Source organism: Centroberyx affinis, unplaced genomic scaffold (assembly GCF_046629955.1).
Source record: "Centroberyx affinis isolate AG114_WGS23_722 - 3 ecotype Tasmania unplaced genomic scaffold, CSIRO-AGI_Caff_v1 ptg004125l_1, whole genome shotgun sequence".
Taxonomy (NCBI): domain Eukaryota; kingdom Metazoa; phylum Chordata; class Actinopteri; order Beryciformes; family Berycidae; genus Centroberyx; species Centroberyx affinis.
The window spans coordinates 7,031-25,805 of record NW_027281899.1 but is presented as its reverse complement, the minus strand read 5'-3'; the positions used below and the strand labels follow the sequence as shown (position 1 = coordinate 25,805).

The 18,775-nt window shown below is 44.1% G+C and overlaps 1 protein-coding gene across 1 annotated transcript; it reads right to left on the bottom strand.

Annotated features, from left to right (window-relative positions):
• Positions 1–4,619: 4,619 nt before the first annotated feature.
• On the bottom strand, positions 4,620–15,779 carry slc1a9 (solute carrier family 1 member 9). The gene is made up of 10 exons (XM_071542559.1): positions 15,629–15,779; positions 14,407–14,559; positions 14,050–14,303; positions 11,391–11,496; positions 11,100–11,226; positions 8,846–9,079; positions 7,768–7,962; positions 6,233–6,367; positions 5,584–6,022; positions 4,620–4,802 (listed from the first exon to the last, which is right to left on the bottom strand). The coding sequence occupies exons 1-10, from the start codon at positions 15,777–15,779 to the stop codon at positions 4,620–4,622; spliced, it is 1,977 nt and encodes a 658-aa protein (XP_071398660.1).
• Positions 15,780–18,775: the final 2,996 nt, after the last annotated feature.

Sequence of the window (18,775 nt, the reverse complement as noted above, 5' to 3'; positions counted from 1 at the left end):
CTGTAAATACACTCTTGGGAAGGAATGTAAGGAATGTAACTTTTTAACTTTGTACATTTCCATTCATTGCTTCCTTTTGAGCGTGATCAAGCAAGAAACCCATTTCACATTTGCTCTTTAAGGCATATGAAATTATGCACACTATGCAAGAATATGCAACTAAAATAAATTGTATATCCATATTTGCTTGCTTAAAACGTTGTGTTGATTTATTCAAACATCTGTGGGATTCCTCTGCAGCACGATTTATTGAATTGAAGTGTCACTTTCATTGATTTGCTTGTTTTCAGAGGCTGCGCTCATATCACCTTCCTTACCAGAAGTTCATCCATTGTTTTTCTTGTTTGACTTTCTCTTGAATTCTCCAGTTCCCGGTCTGCTAATAAATGCCTCGGCTCTTCTTGGAAAATTGAATCGATACTTTCCTTTCTCTCTCTTCTCACATGTTTTTGCATGGTGTTCACTGTGTTTTTGGACTGCGGTTATTTCCTGCAATCCAGGATCATCATCTGAAGGCATTTTAGTTGTCTTGTCTAGACATAGTTGTCTTTCCAGTTTACAGTGTCTGCATCAGAACCATTGTTTTTTGTTTAGGTTGACTCAAACTAGATGCATCAGGTTGAAATTGTTTGGGACAAATAACTCACTTCAAATGTTATTTGTTCAACTCACACCGATATCAGCAGATGGCGATTCCTATGGCTAGAGGCTCACTTACTATGAACACACTGATGCTCTGGTTTGATTTAAGCAGCGTAGGTGGAGCTAATATTCCAGAAACCACAGCAGGGCTTCACTATTACTTAGTTTAACCCTAATGTAATAGGAATTCCTGCAATAATCATATGAAGTTACAGTTATGCAGTTTTTCAGCATGTCACAGCTGATCTGCTTCACATCATATCAATTCCTTGTCCAAAAGTTCAAAAACACTGAAACATTGAACAGAATATGAAAACATAAGGAACATACAGTATGACTAGTGGTTCCTGGAAATGTGGAGTCATTCCCTGTGTTTCATTAGTCATTTATCAGGCTCCCCCTCCTTCACTTCCCCTCAGCACTTGGTAATACATGGCACCATGCGTCATGTGGGTGGCCACTTGCAGAGTGGGGGGGGCAGGGTCCGAGGGGGGGCAGAATATTTGAAACGGAACACACTTGCCCTTAAGCAGACCTAATAATTAATAATAATAATAATAATAAAAATTGCACAGAATAATAAGTAATACTATATTGCAGATGAGTTAATTTCAAAAATAAGTCTAAATCCTCAAAATATTGTTTGTTTACTTACACTTATACATATCACTTATTCCACCATGGTGGGTCATGCACAGGCAATAATGACCGATCACAATGAATTCTGGGTAGGATTCGCTCCTGGAGCCTACATCATGGATGACTCGCTCCCTCGGTCCTCGGAGGGTCGATCTCAGAAAGTTCACTTGTGTTATCAGAGTAATAGAACAGCACTTAAGATGGAGGAGGGGATTCCCCCCGAGGTGTAACACACCGATTGTTCAAATCGTGTTATCTCTGTGCCACATAGGACAAAATATTTCCAATCCATGCTACCACTCACTGATGCTATCATTGCACCTGTCTGCTATCAGCATAAGCGCATTCACAAAGCATTCATTGCATGTAACATTTCAATACACAACAACTGACCAATAGCCACTGTTTTTGTGGTTGGGAAGGGACAGGCGAAACAATGAACATCCCCATATTACAGTGTTGCTAGCTATCGTTATCACTTATATGCATCTACCTTTGGGGTCACAATGCAGTGAATGGTAAATACATGCAGGATGGAAGGCAAGGATTTGAACCAAAAACCACGTACTGTAACTAGAAGGTCTCAAGTAGAACACAAAGAATTATCAAGCAGCATAAACATTCATTACCTAAACGCACCAAGGCAAGCTGTGATAATCTGAAACATTGGCTTCCTATAAAGTAAAGTAATTAACACACTTCTGCCTTGTTCATCCGGCTACTTTAGGTGTAACCCGATTTTTTGATGATGTGACATTGAAGATTCCTTGAAAACTTGACACAAAGTGTTTGGAGTAAAATTCTGCATCCTTATGAATTTGAATGCTATTTAAATAGTTCATTCAGCAATTCCCAAATCGTTATTTTTTTATGTCGCATATTTTTTTGCATTTTCAAAAACATTACAACAGTACAAATGAACATGAGACTACTATAATGCTTTCTGTCTGATGGAGGCGATGGCCAGCTGATGATCTGTGTGTGTTTTACTTGCATCCTCTTAGCTTTTAGTGGATCCTCAGTGAGCTGCAATTACACCTCAGGGATTGTAATTTCAAACAATTAAATTAATTAACTGTAATCTTGGCCTTAAACACCCATTGTCTGACATAGATAACAACAGCTAAAGACTCAAGAATGAGTTCAAGTTGAGTTGAGCCAAATATAAAATTGGAGCAGATGATGCTCCTCGTACCCCCCCAACCCCCACCCCCCACACACACTGATGCCGGTTCCAGTGATTAAATTCCTCACCCCCCCCTCAGATGGTGTGATATCCCTATCATGTGTTGGAGGGACAGTTCTCTCGTGCTATGAACCAGATTAATGCTTCATTTCCCATCAGCTGTAACTTTGGTCAGTCTTCGGAAATTGTAATTTTCCCCATTTGTGGACACATTTCAGAACAATTTCATCTTTCTGTTAAGACGGACTAAGGTAGCGGCCTGTTTCCTTCTCTGTGCTCCTCTCTGACGTTCAGGGTTGCAAACTAACGTCAGTCCTGCCTGCAATTACCCACAGTGCCCTTATGCTGTCTGGGAAGAATGAGAAGGATTGACGTCTTTCTGGCCATCTGCCGTCCTCCTATTCCTCTCCCATCACTCACTCTCTCCAGCCTCGCCCATCTCCTAACTCTTCTTTGAGAGGATTAAGTGTGTTGGTATCTCTGTGTGTCTTTGTCTCATCAGCGTGTAAATGTGGCCTTGTGTGTGTTTTGCCGTGTGTAATCGCTGCTGTGTGTCTGCTGCAACTCCAACATCCAGTAATATCTTTGTCCACAGGATTTTTCTTCCGTCTTTAGTCACCAAACACTGACGTGTGTCCCCCTTTTTACTGCAAATCCCCTTCCACAGTTGGCACAAGTTACTTAAGCAGCAGAGAAAATACAAAAGAATTGCTGTTATTTTAAATAAATCTCTAAGATTTTATTACATACAATATACACACAATCTGGACCTGTAACTCTGAATTAAGACTTGAGGATGCGGGGAGGCAGTTGATGATCTTCAGTTTGAAATGAAAGGCAGTTCAGTGGGACGGAGGAATGTTGTTTTAAAACAATTAAGTACTCAAATAAATGAATGAGAGAAAAAGTAAAATAACTAATAAATTAAAACATACAACAAAATGTGGTGCATTTGAGCAAAGACACCTAATAATCATCATTTCAGACACCAGACCACAACAAAAAAACATACAAACCAAAGATAAATTGCAGTAATAACAATATTAACATCACTAGTGTCATGATTCCTGATGGGGGAAAAAATGAGTGTGCAAGTGGAGGATGAGAACTTCTGAGAGATGCAAGAAGGTAGAGAATAGTATAAAAAATAATGTCTGCTGGTAGTATATGGCTCTCAATACAGTTGGTATTCTTGAGGTCATTTCACTGAGTTTTTTTATTTCCACTTCCAGGAAAGTACAGGGAGAGATTCATGGCACCATACTAACAGGTGAGAGAGGACAAAGGAGCAATAATAGAGTAATAATGCTTCATGGTTGTGCGTTAAGGGGCTGATACTCAAATAAGACTGACAAGAGACCTTTCTCATCAGGAGCAGACTCACAATTCGCTGGTATCAGGCAAATGACTGGAGGTTTAGGCCCACAGGAGGTTTTTACATTTGGTCATGAAAAGATATTAGACAACGATGGAGTTATCAAAAGGAATGAGCTGAGTAAACTAGGGAAACAACTCTCCATTAAGGCTGCGGCCACACTGATCCGTTGTGTCTGTCCGTCTCCGTTCATTTCAATTCATGTTCAATGAGAGCTGTCCGTTGTCCGGGCAACGCTGATGACGCGTCCGTCTCCGTCAGATTTCCGTCCGTTTTGACGGACAGAAAGTTCAACCCAGTTGAACTTTTTCTGGACGGACGGATTTGTCACCGCAAATCAGAGGCGTTTTTTTTTAAATAGCGTTGACGTTCCAGCAGCCCAACGGACAGAAATCTATCCGTTTAGTAATTCTGTCCGTTTTCTGACGGATCAGTGTGGCCGCGGCCTAAAGCTCGCTTTTGCAGCCAACCACAGCGCAAAAGTGTCGGGCCGGGTTTTAAAGGCCCTTGTCAGGACTGTTAAAGTGTGTTGCCATTGCAACATAATAATATCTATGAATATTACGCTCAATGTAAGCTTATTAAGACTCATACCGACCGAGATCATTGAGCACAAATGAGAATACATCTAAGAAGTAGCCATGTAATGAGCCAGAAATCCACAGTGGATTCTCTGCTCATCACCTCGCTACGCAGTGGAGAAGTGCGCTAAAGTGGGGAAAGCTGTTGTAAAACGGAAGCAAATCTATGGAGAAGCTATTTCACGGTGAAATCCAATCATGGCAGGTCACTCAGTGGGATGGCATGTCTCCTATCATAAGCAGTGTCATCACTCTCTTCTCCATCGCTCACTTCGCCCAAACCCCTGTCTCTCTCCTCCTCCTCTTCCGTTTCACTCTCTCGCCTCAGTCGCTCCTTTTCCCTGTCTTTCTCTCTGTAGGAGCGAGGCAGCGTGGGAACCTGAGTGTGCAAGGAGAGTTCAGTGGGATCAGAGTGTGTTCCAAGTGGTAACTGATGACAAAAAAAAGTTTTACAAATGTACACATTGTAAGCGTTAAAGGGTTGCACCACATTTTTGGGAGATTGGCCCACTGGTCAACTCACCTATGGAAACGAGTGACGAGAACATAGACACCAAAATCATCCAAGTGTCCCCGGTAGATCATTGGCTCCATGTGCTCCATGCTAACACTTTAGCATTCACTATGTTGAGTGACAGTAGCATTATCCAAAGTAAGAAATCTGACCTCTTAGTAATAAAAAGTTTTTTTTTTTATAAAATGGCCTGTAGATTCATAAATAAAAATAAAAGTAATTAACTTAATATTTGAGGTGAGAAACCACATATTCATCTGCTGTGAAGTGATTTTTAGATTGTCCACCACCTTCACTTCCTATGGAAACGAAACAAGTCACGCTCCAAGTCTCACGAGAACAGGGAGCTTTCCACAGAGAAAGTATATTTTGTGTACATTTTTAACCAATCTCCTACACAATACTGCCAGCCTGCCAGCCACATATCATTTAAAATTACTCAACATTTAGCTTTAGAGATGCTACAAGTTCTCAGTTTCTCACCTTGAAGATAATGCTACTATCATTCAACGTGGTGTCCTCCTAAAAATATGGTGTATTTCCTTAACTGCTGCCAAAGCAAGTTTAAAGTAGCATTCTATCAGAAAGGAACATACAGTACATTACTATAGCAGTAGAACCAGAAGAGGCAGCAGTAGGTTGATACCTGGTTGTCGTGGCTGGGCAGGGCGCAGTAGCCCGGCTCCGCCCGGCGGAGGAGGCGAGGCGAGTGGGTGCGGAAAGGCCGGGGGGAGTGGGAGCAGACGGAGCGCGGGGAGGGAGAGCGGATGGAGCGCGGCGATGGAGAGCGGATAGAACAGGCCGGAGAGTATGTGATGGAGTGGGACTGGGAGAGGGCGGGGCCGTGGTGGTTCTGTTTGGGCGGGCGAGGGGAGCGAGGGGGCAGCTCGGGCGGTTTGAGAGGTTCCATCAGGTCCATCTCCGTGAGGATGGGGGGCGGGGGGATGAAATCCAGCTCCTCCTCCGGCTGGAGCATTTCCATTTCCGCGGCGTCGAGCTCGGCGAGCTCCGCCTTCGACAAGTAGTCCACGATCCCAGCACCGAACGAGTCGCCCACCACGTTGATGGAGGTACGCATTCTGTCGCTGAGAGGACAAACAGTATCAGAGTCAGTGAAATGGACGGATGTGAGGATGTGAACAACCTCGCTCACATGTGTTACTGTTTATCTTTAAAAGACACTTCCTTATTCAACGCTCCCCAATCCCCCATTATTCACCGCTCTAAACCCCCCCCCCCACACACACACATACACACACACACACACACACACACTCCTCAGACACCTGACTCACAGCAGCCAGTCGACAGCGATGAGCAGACTGATGTCCTGAGTGGGCAGACCCACGGCCGTCAGGATCAGCAGCATGGTCACCAGTCCGGCACTGGGAATACTGGCCGCTCCGACACTGGCCAGGGTGGCGGTCATACTGGAGAGGAGAGAGAGGAGATGATCAGAGGAGGAAAGCTGCTGCCAAGTGGTAAAATCACTTATGTTTCATTTTTGATCTGATCTGACTGAAATCTGTGTGAGACAAATGTTGACTGTCTGTGCCATGTTTGTGTTTAGAGGGATTATCAGTTCTCGCTGGTCTCAGATGTGACTGTAGAGCCCCGTCACACATACAGCCTTTTCTGTAAATTTACCAGCACAGGGGGTCCTGTGTAAAAAGGAGCCGGTGTCGAAATGCTGGTAAATAAATTGTGTGAATGATGCCGTAACATTAACGGCACAAGCTCTATTGTCGAACTGTAGGAGGGAAATACAAACCACTAGACAACGGGCTGTATCTTTACTGTTTTTCCTTGAAATTGTCGAATTGGACAGAAGATAATTGGAAATAAGAGAGATCCTCGGAGTCCGGGCGGACAGAGAGATTAACCCGCCGTGTTTTCAAACTACAGCGACTCCGGCGGTTAAACGTAATTTCCGGGAAATGACAACAGTGGAATTTAACGGTATTGCCAGTATTGTGTGAATGGCAGCATTACGTTAAAAAAGCGGAAAGGCCTGTCTTGTGTGAACAACAGAAACTGCAACCTTTTAACGGAAAAAAAAATAAAACGGCAATTTTACAGGTTTCATGTGTGAAAAGGGCTTGTGACAAAACACAATATTTACTGCATGATGCTATAGCCACATCTCAGAAAACTGCATTACATCTCATCTGTTTTACATGTCGGCCTACAACGCTAATTACCATTACCATACCAGCGTGACAGGGAGTATTAGCAGCAGACTGTAGAGATTTATACCACATATGGCTCTGATTTTATAACAGTGTTGCCATGGATGATTCAATATTCATACTTTTGAACAATTACACTGTGGGATTTCATGGTAAACCCCCAGTGATGAAACGCATACGACAAACATCTTCAAAGGTTCTGAACATCGCCTGAAACCCGCAGCCGCGACAGGCAGAGCCTCGTCCAAATAGACTGGTTCCAATTGGACTTAAATGTTTTGCTAAAACCCCAAATATGAGCAACACAATTGTGGAGGATAAACCTCCTAACCCTAAAAGAGTTTATCCAGTTGTCGTAAAACAACTACTGAGTTAAATAAAGAGTCTTTTTTATGAGAAAAACATAAATGAATGCCTTTCTGAAAATAGAATTCATTTTTGTTTTTGTTTTGTTATATTGGTGGTTGTTGCCTTGATTGGATGTCATATTGTTTATTCACCACTGCATTACTGTTCTCATGACTGTGCAAACTGAAAACTCACCCATGCAGCCAGAGCAAGATCACCAGTAAATCGAGTACAAAACACCTCAAAATAAAGACACAGATAGGGAGATCTGACTAGGTGTGTAGGAGCTTTACCTGACAGTGACAATCTGTCCGGCATCCAGGGAAATGTCGTTCATCTGGGCAATAAAGATGGCCGCCACGGCCTCGTAGAGCGCGGTGCCGTCCATGTTAATGGTGGCGCCTATGGGCAGCACGAACCGAGTCACGCGCTTATCGATCTTCAGATTCTCCTCCAGACAGCGGAAGGTGACTGGCAGCGTCCCTGCACTGAGAGAGGGAAACCCCGTACGGAGGGTGAAGCAGAGAGAGAAGACCAGGAGAGAAGTAGGTTTTGAAGGACATAAAATAGGTAGACAGGTGGGGAAAGACAAAGAAAAAAAACAAACAGTAGGGTGGAGAAGAAAAGTGCAGAGGTGAGGAAGGGGGTGGGGGTTGAAGTTGGGGTGGAGGCAAAACAAACAAGAAGAGAAAAACGGAGTAGAGTAAGAGAAATTTGAGTCGAGTGAGCGCCTCCTCCGAACAGCTGGTGTCGGCCACTGTTGCAATCCTCCAACATGTGAATTAAAGGAATTTGATTCCCGGCCCTGCTAAGCCCGGGTCATAATATAATTAGAGAAAAAGTTGATAGGATTACCCATATTCACTAAAGCCTCAGTAATGTGCCAAAATGACAGTTGGTTTCAGCAGCGCTGCAGAATCCCGGGCGGGCCGAGCCAAGCCGAGCCGGGCAGGATGCAGCGGGGCCAGTTTGGCTTCTGACGACTAATCCAGAGCTTAGACGTTTACAACACAGGATCTGTCTGACATGGACTCGTCTATGATAACCCGTATTCACACACATTTGGCTCCGCTGGCCTGATTTGTCAGTTCAGTTGCATTAATGCAGAATTTAACGTTTTGCCCTCTCCAATTTGACCCAAATAGCTGAAAAGCGAGTAGCCAGCTCTGCCGATCAATCATAATAACTACAGCAGCTGTTCACGGAATAGATGTTGTAAAAGAAACATGTGACACACACATGCTAACACATGCCCCCAGACAGAACATCCATGCACACACACACCTGCTCACACGCACTCACACGCACTCACTCTCTCACACACACACACACACACACACACACACACACGCTCCCCGCAGGCTGCCCTACCTGCTGGCCGTGCCCAAAGCGGTGATCCAGGCCTGGAAGATCCCAGAGTAGAAAGTGAAGGGGCTTTTCCTGGTGGTAGCGAAGAATATGGCGGGCAGGATGATGCCGCCGTGGATCATCAGGCCCACGATGACGGTGACCATGTACATGCCCAGCTGCCTGGCCACCACCTCCAGGTCCCCGATGGCCGCGATCTTCCCCGCAATCAGAGAGGCGATGCCAACGGGAGAATACCTGGACACACAGGTAGCGAGAGTCATCGAAGCTGAGATGAGCAGAAATGAGCTGAATGACATTGACTGTGGTTATTCTTGCTAGAGGATGCTCAAGAAAAAACAAATTGCTATCATGTAGTTCTCAACAAACCTCAAATTGGAAGGTGAGAGAAGACACTGAATGTCACTGAATTTCACCGTAGAGGTTATGTTTTCGCCTGTTTGTTGGTTTGTTTGTCTGTCTGACAGTGGGATATCTAAAAAATTATCTGATTTCCATGAAATTTGGTGGACAGATAGGCCTTGGCCCAAGAAACAACTCAACAAGATTTTGGTGGTGATCCAGACCTGGGATTTCCGCCATTAGATGTTTATCGTTTTTTTTGCCATAACTATGAAAGTAATGTAGATAGAGACTTGATTTCAAATCCCAAGAGTATGTTTTCACAGTCAAGAAATCAATTTAACTTAAAATCAGCAAGCTGGAGAATTGTTCAGCGTTGGTGCAAGGTTTGTTCTCTCTGAGTGCCTTCTAGTTACTACAGATTCACAGCTGTTGCCTAGCCAGAATGTACAGAAGAGTTGTCCTGCCTCCTAATGTACAGCAGTTAAAACATGGTGCTTTGATCTGTCTTTTTTTCACAGGATTAGTAGTGGAGGGCTGTTTTTATCCAGAGAGCAACAACACAATCGTTAACTTTAGAAGCTAAGGAGCATTCCAGCATCCTGTCTGTTTTCTATGAATTGGGAAAAAATGGAAGAGGTGATTTTGACAGTTCCTGGTATTCATCTTTCACTGCTAGCTCATGTTGGCGTAAAAAAGTCAGACGAACATCCTGTGAGCTCCCAAAATCAATCTCCATTCACTGTCAGCGGAGCACTTCTGTCCTTGAGGACACGACAGATTCTTGGATCTCGGGTTTCAAGCTTTGGTGCGCAGTTGTTCGTTACTGAACAGGGGTCTGAAACATATATGAAAGAAAGTGGTGTTCTCCTTTAAGGGCTTCCCGGTCCGCCTCGGACCAGGTCCCGCCGCAGCGGCAGCTTGCTGTCCCGGGTCAGCTGCACGCCGGACCCCGAGGATGGCATTTAGTGACAGTTGTTTGGTGAAGCACGCCGCGTATATGGTTTGATGGATGTGTTCCTCTTATGATATGTGTTTTTGTATACACTGGACTCTGTGTTTGGCCGGCCCCATAGGCCCATGAGTAATCTGTTTATACTAACTGAGTGATACGAACAAGGACACAATTCCTTTGGTGTCCAGCTGCACATCTAGATGGCCTAGGAGAGCTGCGAGACAAGCATCCTGCTGTTTCTCTTCCAGCCTCCTTCCCTCCCCTCCCCTCCTCTCAGTGCCACTACTCTCTCTCTCTCTCTCTCTCTCTCTCTTTAGCCGGTGTCCTGCGAAGCCTCAAGGCGTACATGGCTCTCTAAGGGCATGCTCTCACACGCATCTTTCCCCCGTCCCGCCGTCCTTCCCGCATCTGCTTTCTGCTCTGCTGCCAAGTGGCTCCTCTGCTGTCGGAGGATCCATTACATTTTGGAGATCTTCCACCCGCGGCTCCCCTGGGAGCCCACAACACTGTTCCGGCCCCCGGCTCCCGCTACTCCCCGGCATACCACAGACTCCAGCGTGTCCCGGGGAATCCCTCTCTCCACCTCTATCTCTCTCTCTCTCCCTTCTCTTTCTCTCTGTCTCTCTCTCCCTCTCTCCATCTGTCCCTGTCGTTCACTATCTCACTTTTGGCCTCTCTCTTCCTCTTCCTTTCTCGTTTTCACTTTTCGCTGGCTGGCCCTGTTGCTCCCTGTTCCCACAATTTGTCTTATGTACACAGTCGTCTCCTTATCCGTCACTGTCAGTGACCTCTGTGTGTGTGTGGTATCTCCAGAATGTCAAAGCAATGCAGCCGTTGGCCCATATGAGGGAAAACAGAGACACATGTTCACGCTTGCACACACACTGCACACTACTCCACAGCTTCATACATCAAACACCAGGATGCAAAAACATAAGAAAAAAAACACAAGACACTGACCACATGATCATGGAAACCATCGTCATGATAATCTCGTTGAGGATGTTGAAGAATTCACACATGACCTTCCCCCTCTCCCCCATCTTCCCCATGCATATTCCAAAGGTGATGAAGAAGCCAATCAAGCCTTGAGGAAGACACACAGACAGCAAAACATCATGTCATCGACAGCTCCGACATGCAGTGGGGAAAAACTGTTCTCACCCCAAATCGGGCAAATTAAAATGGAACAGCAGGCTCTCACCCATTCAACAAAGCAAATACTGTAAATATCGACTCTTTTCAACCCACCGAGGACGTTCATGCCCCATTTGTATTCCAGTTTCTTCTTGCTGACTAAGATGGGCTCTGTTTGGTTTGCTGGTGTCACTGGGATCTTCTTCAGCACCGTCTGGACCTGGAGGGAGGACAGAACGGTTTTGAGTCGGATCAGTGGGTTGGACTGAACTGAGATGATTCAGATCCGCAGAGCGAGAGCCTAATTTTGCATGTAACTCATCCTGCGTGTGAGCGACCAAAAGCTTGTCAGCGGCATGAAGTGATTTAACTCAAATTTGTCTTTAAAGATAATGCCAAATTAGAAAAAAAGAGAGACAGGGAGAAAAAAGGAAAGCAGAAAATCAAAGTTGAAAGGGCAAGGACAATTCATTTCTGCAAAAGCCATTATGACTTTTATGACTTCAGTGATTCCCTGATGGACACACAAACAGAAGCAGCAGTAAAACAGAGGTGCAGAGAGAGAAAAGAAGAAAGAGAGACAGACAGAGAGAGAGAAAACACCAGGGAAAAGGAAGGAGAGAGAGCAGGAACCTCTAAGCTCCTGCTCAGCAATGCCCGCTCTTCACCAGCAGATGCCTTACTGTGGCAAATAAGGATGCAGCAACGCAGATGTAAAGAGATTAGCGGTAGCAGAAGGGCTGACCCTCACCCCGTCTAACACAGACAACTATTTCTAATCATTCAGACACACACGCATGAGAGAAAGAAGAGGGGGGGAAAAAAAAAACAGGATTTGGACAAAAGAAGGCAACTGTCGCATCATGATTGAGGCTTGGATTATCGTTTAAAAATGATCAGCCTGGATAAACAGTAGCCAAGTCTGTCAGTGTTACTGTGGATCGCACAGAGAGATGTCCCATCCTGTCCACCATTAGCCAACTGACCATTAACCGGCCGTTGGTCTGATAGAGACAAGCATGTGAAAGCATGGTGGACGGCTCCACCAGAATGGCTGCAAAAATAATGACTGTGACAAGAGAGTAAAGGACTAAAGGAATAAATTAGGATTTTGTAGAGTAATATCTGTGTATATATAATGCGTAGGACATTTAAATGCAAAATAAGGTTTTTGCACCTTTTTGACCATGCTGTAATTCAAAATATCTTCAAAATATGAGTCTATCTTAATCTTTCGCTTAATATTTACAAACAATATAGGTGTAAAGAAGATTTTTCACCTCCTTGCAGCCACATTATGATTCCTTGTATCAAGATCTCCATTAATCAATATGAGAATAAAAAAATGTCTTCAATGCCATCTGTAACTTTAGTTTTCTTTGACTCCGCTTACATTTACATTTGAATTTAAAGACCCATCTTTGAACTGGAAAATTACACCTCTAAGGTTTTGCTTTCAGGACTGCCTATATGAACAGGCAGCACGGATATATGATTTGGTCCTTTCGTAGTCAATTCCCTCTGAGTCAATCATTACTTTCATCCCTTTTGACACATGGACAAAAACTACTTGAGTACTGGTTGAGAGGCTGACCATATTTTCTGGAGAAACACCAAAACTTAACAACTGTCCATAAATTCCAGACAGTTTTAGTAATACCATGATGTAAAGACACACTGATGCCAAGCAAAGGCTGCTGCTTCAGTTAGGTCATTTTCCGGGGCGTTTCATAGAGCGTTTCATATAGGGTTAGACCAATGTGGGTTTTTTTTTAAGGTTTTTTGGATTGAAGCTGCGGATAGCTTTGTGTCGATTTTCAGTTTATTTAAATTTGACCATTTTCATGCCAAAAAATTCCACAGGATTACAAGGATTCAGTGTTTCGCCCAGAATATTATTCTTGTCAGGGTGGAAAAGCCTCTGAAACAGCATTTAGACCATCATGGGACACTAAAACTCTACTGAAACAAATAAAATTATTTTACACTTCAGGCTAGTTTCATTGCAGGTTTTACAGACTGACACCCCTGGAGGAACTTGCATCATATCAGAGATGAAAATCGGATATCGTTCAGTCATTTTGACTGACCGATATCCGATTTTTAATAAAAGTGATAAAAGTGATATTATGATAGATTGTGATTTTTGTCTTTTATTTGTCTCTGCCAACAACAACAGTTCCCTCGGATTCCACTACCAAGTGTTGCCAAGCAACACATCAACTGTTAGAACACCTGTAAAGCAGAGTGACACATAGTAAAATGTCCCACTGCTGTTATACTGTATCAGCGCTCATGGAATGCCTCCTGTCCAATCAAATTACTCGACCGGACCCAACTATTGCATAAATTTGTCTAATCCTAAATTCATCTATATCTGTCTTTCAAGACGCATGCTTTTATGTTTTTAGTGAAATCATCTTAATGGCAGATCATTTTACCGGTTTCAACAAATGTGACTTTTTTCAGGATAATGTAACTTGTTTCAGGACATTTACTTGGTAAAAGTTAAATTGTCTTAGAGAAAGTTTCTTGTTTCAAGAAATGTCCCCATTGTTTTATGATGATTTCTTGAAAGAAGTTATTTTGGCATGTATCAAGTGAAATTTATCTATTTAACTAATTATAGCAAGATTATCTGCCAGTGCAGTGAGATAATTTGACTAGAAATATCATGAAATAAGCTTGAAAGGTCTGGAAACTTCATTTGTTTGCAGTGAGCAGCCTTACAGTGCACACCAGCAAAGAGCCAAAATAACAACAACAGTCATACCTGTTGGAAGCAGGCCTGCACCAGGTTCTCGGGGAACAGGTTCCTGATCAGGTCCAGGAAGGCGTCCAGACTGCTGACCTCCTGGTTCCTGGGGGCCGAGCTGACTGTGCTGCCCCTCAGTTTGGGGTTCCCGGGGTGGATCCCCAGGACCAGGATGACCCCGAGGACGGCGGCGATCACGGTGGTGGACATGTAGTACACCATGGCCCTGCTGCCCATCCTGCCACTGGAGCGGGCGTCTAGACCAGCCAGTCCTACAAGAGACCGCGTCACCCTCAGTGGTCACAATCTGAGCATGTACGTACAGTTTATATATAGTGTGTGTGTGTGTGTGTGTGTGTGTGTGTACCGCTGCACCTGTGATAAGGCTGGAGATGATGAGAGGCAGGATGAGCATCTTCAGCATCCTCATCAGGATGTCTCCAGGGAAGGAAACCATAGTGAGGATGCTCATGTCTGTCACCTGCATGTACCGCAGCAGCATCCCAAACACCACTCCCATGACAACACCTGAGAGGAGGAGAGAGAGGAGAGGAGGAGAGGAGAGGAGGAGAGGAGAGGAGGGGAGGGGAGAGGAGAGGAGAGGAGAGGAGAGGAGAGGAGAGGAGGAGACTGTGTTTAACATTTTGCATTTTTCATGGAAAGAGCTACTTTTGATCTATATGTTTAGAGCAGGAATAGACTGATATACTGGGCCGATATATTAACAGTCTGTTAAACCTGAAATGAAATTTGATTTTCCATCGAATTGTTCACATTTGGGTTTTTTTTTGTACATCAATTCTTCATTTAACTCACCTTCTTTATCTCAGAGTTTCCCTACCATCGAATAGGTGTTGTGGGTCATCCTGCCTTAAAGAGCTGCTGACCCTTAAAGAATTTCATTTTCCACATGATGGTCTAAATACTGTTTCAGAGGCTTTTCCCCTCTGACAAATTCAATTCTGGGGGGAAACACTGAATACTTGGTCAAAATGCTCAAATGTAAAGACACATAATATCAGCTATTGGCAACTTCAGTCTAAAAATAGCAGTATGGGTCTGGGCCTTTAAAAACCTGTACAACCCTAGCTTATAGTTTACTGGTGGACTCATGGGTCCATTTCTCTTCACAAAAATGTTGTTTTACATCTTGACTTGTGCGAGACCTCTGACTAATGAGCAACTTCTACTGTAATGTAAACAGGCTTTAAATCTAGCTTTGGGCCATTACCTTACTGGTTGACAAATGAGACAAAATAACGCACTTCACAACAAACCAAAGTGTTTATGGGAGCAGACTAAAAAAGGCAAAAACCCCAAGATGCCTATGTGAGGAAAAATGAAAATTGAAAATCTGATGTTGGCCATAAAAAAATATAAAAATATGGTCTAATTGAGCTTAAGTCTTGTCCTATTCTAGGTTTTTTTTGGAGTTTTTCTTTGATTTGTTGGAAGCCTGAACTTTATTCAACCAGCAAGTATTCATAACTAAGTAGGGTCTTCCTACACGATTTAGCATCAGCAATCCTTCTTATAAAATCTGATGGATATGGATCACAGTCAAACACAGAAAACATTTGTATGTGAGCTTGCATACCCATGACAGTGAGTCCAAGCAGCAGGCTGTGGGTGTTGCGGCTGCAGTGACCGGCATCCTTGTACTCAACCTCTGTGCTGTCATCCTGCTGGGTTTCTTCTTTCCCCGTCTTGTTTTTTTTGGACTGGTTGGCTGTCGGCTGGTTTGTCATCCTGCCTGTGGTGACAGAGGGAGAGATGGGTAATTCCTGGGGGAACAGATGCAATTGGATGCAATGTAACACATGCTGTCCTGCACAGTATTCTGTCCTGTACACCCTTCGGTTAATGATACACCCCTGGCCCCATGAACTAATCTGTCCTCTCAAATCTAAAGAAACTGGATTGCCCCAGTGTTTCTAGAGTAGTCTTAATAGAACAGTCTTTTCCCCTGGCTAGTGGGGAATCACATTGTTTTCATCGCTGGCCGGCAGACTCTATTATTAGAGGGGATTAGGGACGACCAGGGGCGTCCACCGCTCGGACAACAGGAATATCCTTTCACTTGATTCCATCAGTGGCCATTTTCTGTCCCTCCTAGTGAGCATTTGGTTGAATTTCCTTCAGGATGCAAAGAAGCAGGCGATCCCTAAACGAGACGTGAAGAGACAACTAAGCAGCATATCTGAGTGTGATCCTCTAAACAGAAACCTGTAGCAAGTACAGGAATCTAAATACAACAGAATACAGAGAAAGGGAGCTGATAGAGTAAGAGATACGGCAAATGAGAGCAGTAAAGAACGAGTCAGTGAGGAGCCAGCAGATTCGGCCTCTGGCTGTTTGACCATCTCTGATTGACAGGTCTGAGGGTTATGATGAGGCAACGCAGCAAGGCTTGTCTGCAGAAAGACAGTCGCTTGCTATAGGCATCGGTTAAGTCTATATAGGAACGATACAGGACATAATAAGGATCAGAACAGTTACGACATTTGGTCATCTGGGAATGATGAAAGTCAAGCATGGCTTCTGTCCAAATGCGGTTCAACAGCATGAGAAACCAGACAGGATGGGACTGGATGGAGGAAGAGGAAGAGGTGAGTGTGTAGCACAAGTATGATGATCACACACAGCAGAAGTCGTCAGTGTTCATTTAACTCAGAGTGTAAAAATCAACACTATGCCAGTGTTTATATGAGTTCACACCCATCAGAGTTAATTTAACACTTTTAGACCACCCCAGAGCCATATCAGCTGTATGAGTGAACTAACAACCCTCCAATCAACTCTAATAATTGTCACAGAAAAAATCAACACTTATTAACACTGGATAATTTGCTATGCATCAATACAAGAATGTTATACAAGCAGTCAAACATCCCTCCAGTGAAATTATCACTTTGAAAATGAAGAAAAAGTCAACTGCTAAATATGATGAGTGAACAGTAATCCGCCTCATTACGACTCGACAGAGAGATTTCAGAGCTCAACCCCCTCCACCACCTCCACCCCTCCGCCTCTAAACATTAATCATATATAAACACATCTGGAGAGCGGCGCAGCCATGCCAAGTATGAATGTCACATTTACTAACAGTCTGACTCGGCGAGACAATTGCAATCAGACATGATTATAATCCATCAGCTAAGCAGATGGGCATTTTCTACAGCAGTAAGGATGCAGTCACACACACTCACCAGCAGACAAATACAGCAGACCACGAGGAGGAGCAGAAAACCTGTCCTGGTACCCACTGGTTCTCCTCTTCCCTCACACTTTCACCTCCACTCCCTCCATGGCATCGCTCATCCACCTCTCCCCCCTCTCTAGATTAAAAGTCCCTGCAGCGGTTGCCGGACAGGCATAAAGGCGGATTGCCAGCGTGATCAGAAACAATATATTTTGGATGCGGAGAATCTCTTGCCAAGTTTCAATTGCAGCGATATAATCCTCAGAGTACGGAGGAGAGGGGGGGGGGGGGGGGGGCTCCGCTGTTTCAGTCTCTACAAATCCTCTTTTCAATCTTTATGTCATCCTTAACAAGAACAGTGTTTGGTAACATCAGGGAAGTTCATGTCCTTTAGATATAGAGCAGGGGAATGGGAGAGAAGGAGACAGGCAGCTGGCTTTTTACTTATGAACTCAACAAGAGGCCATATGTTGTCATGTGAAAATGTCCTAACTCCAATTTTGGTGATTTTCATGTTTTAACTTAAGATGAAGGATTACATGGCTCCTCTATGGGTTGAGAAGGTTTTACGACCCCTTGGGCCTATGAAACCCTTTCAAAACCAGTTGGATAAATTCAAAAATGCGTTGTGGTCAAGCTAAGATCAAGGCTGCTTTTCATGGTTCCTGAAAAGTTGATGGTTTGTATGTTGGGAAATATGAAGAAGAAAGGTCACAAACATTCCAATGTATACGGCAATTTAAGCCCCCGTGACGTGGAATAATAGGAAAAACCTGTTGCCATCACCACCCTGTTCCAGGAATTGCATAGAGAATGGTATAGTGGGAACAACAGTGCAGTGAAAGCTGGATATTAAAGCTCTTGCTTGTGCAGGTCAGATGGAGGCCCTGAAGTAATGAGGCAGCAGCATGCATCCTGCCAGGAGGGCGGCAAAGATTTCAGATGGAGTATAAGCTGCAAGGACATACTCAAGGACCTGAAGCCGCGCTGCAAATCTATCTTCCTTCCCCAACTAGGGGATTATTTTCTTTCTCCAGGAAATGTCAGCGCCTCCCAAAGATAAAACATGGCTGACCTCTAGCAACCAGCTCATACCGCAGTGTCCTGGTGGCTCTGATAAGAAAAGCACGTGTAAAATATTTACAACGCTGTGGGACTAAATTTGGAATTTCGAAATTGAACGTTTTAAGTGTTTTGTCATGAGAAAACTCTTCTCTTCTCTGAAAAATAATCCACAAAAATAACATTTATAGGGAAACAAGAGCCAGAAAGGAGGCTGTTCAGGCCAGGAAAGGCTAGAAAGTCAGAGCATAGACATAACTGGCCATGGACACTCCTGTTACATCATATCACAGCTTAGCCCTAATAAAACACAGTGATGCAAGTCAGCGGGTTCAGACTGTTTGGCCTGGAAGCCTTACAGTAAATCCAGGATTTGGTAGTAACATGTCACAGGTATTACCATCCTCTGCCAGGTAGGCTGCGGACCAGGAGGCAAGCCCTTTGAAGGGAAGCCCAGTCCTTGAGAGAGCTTTGGAAACA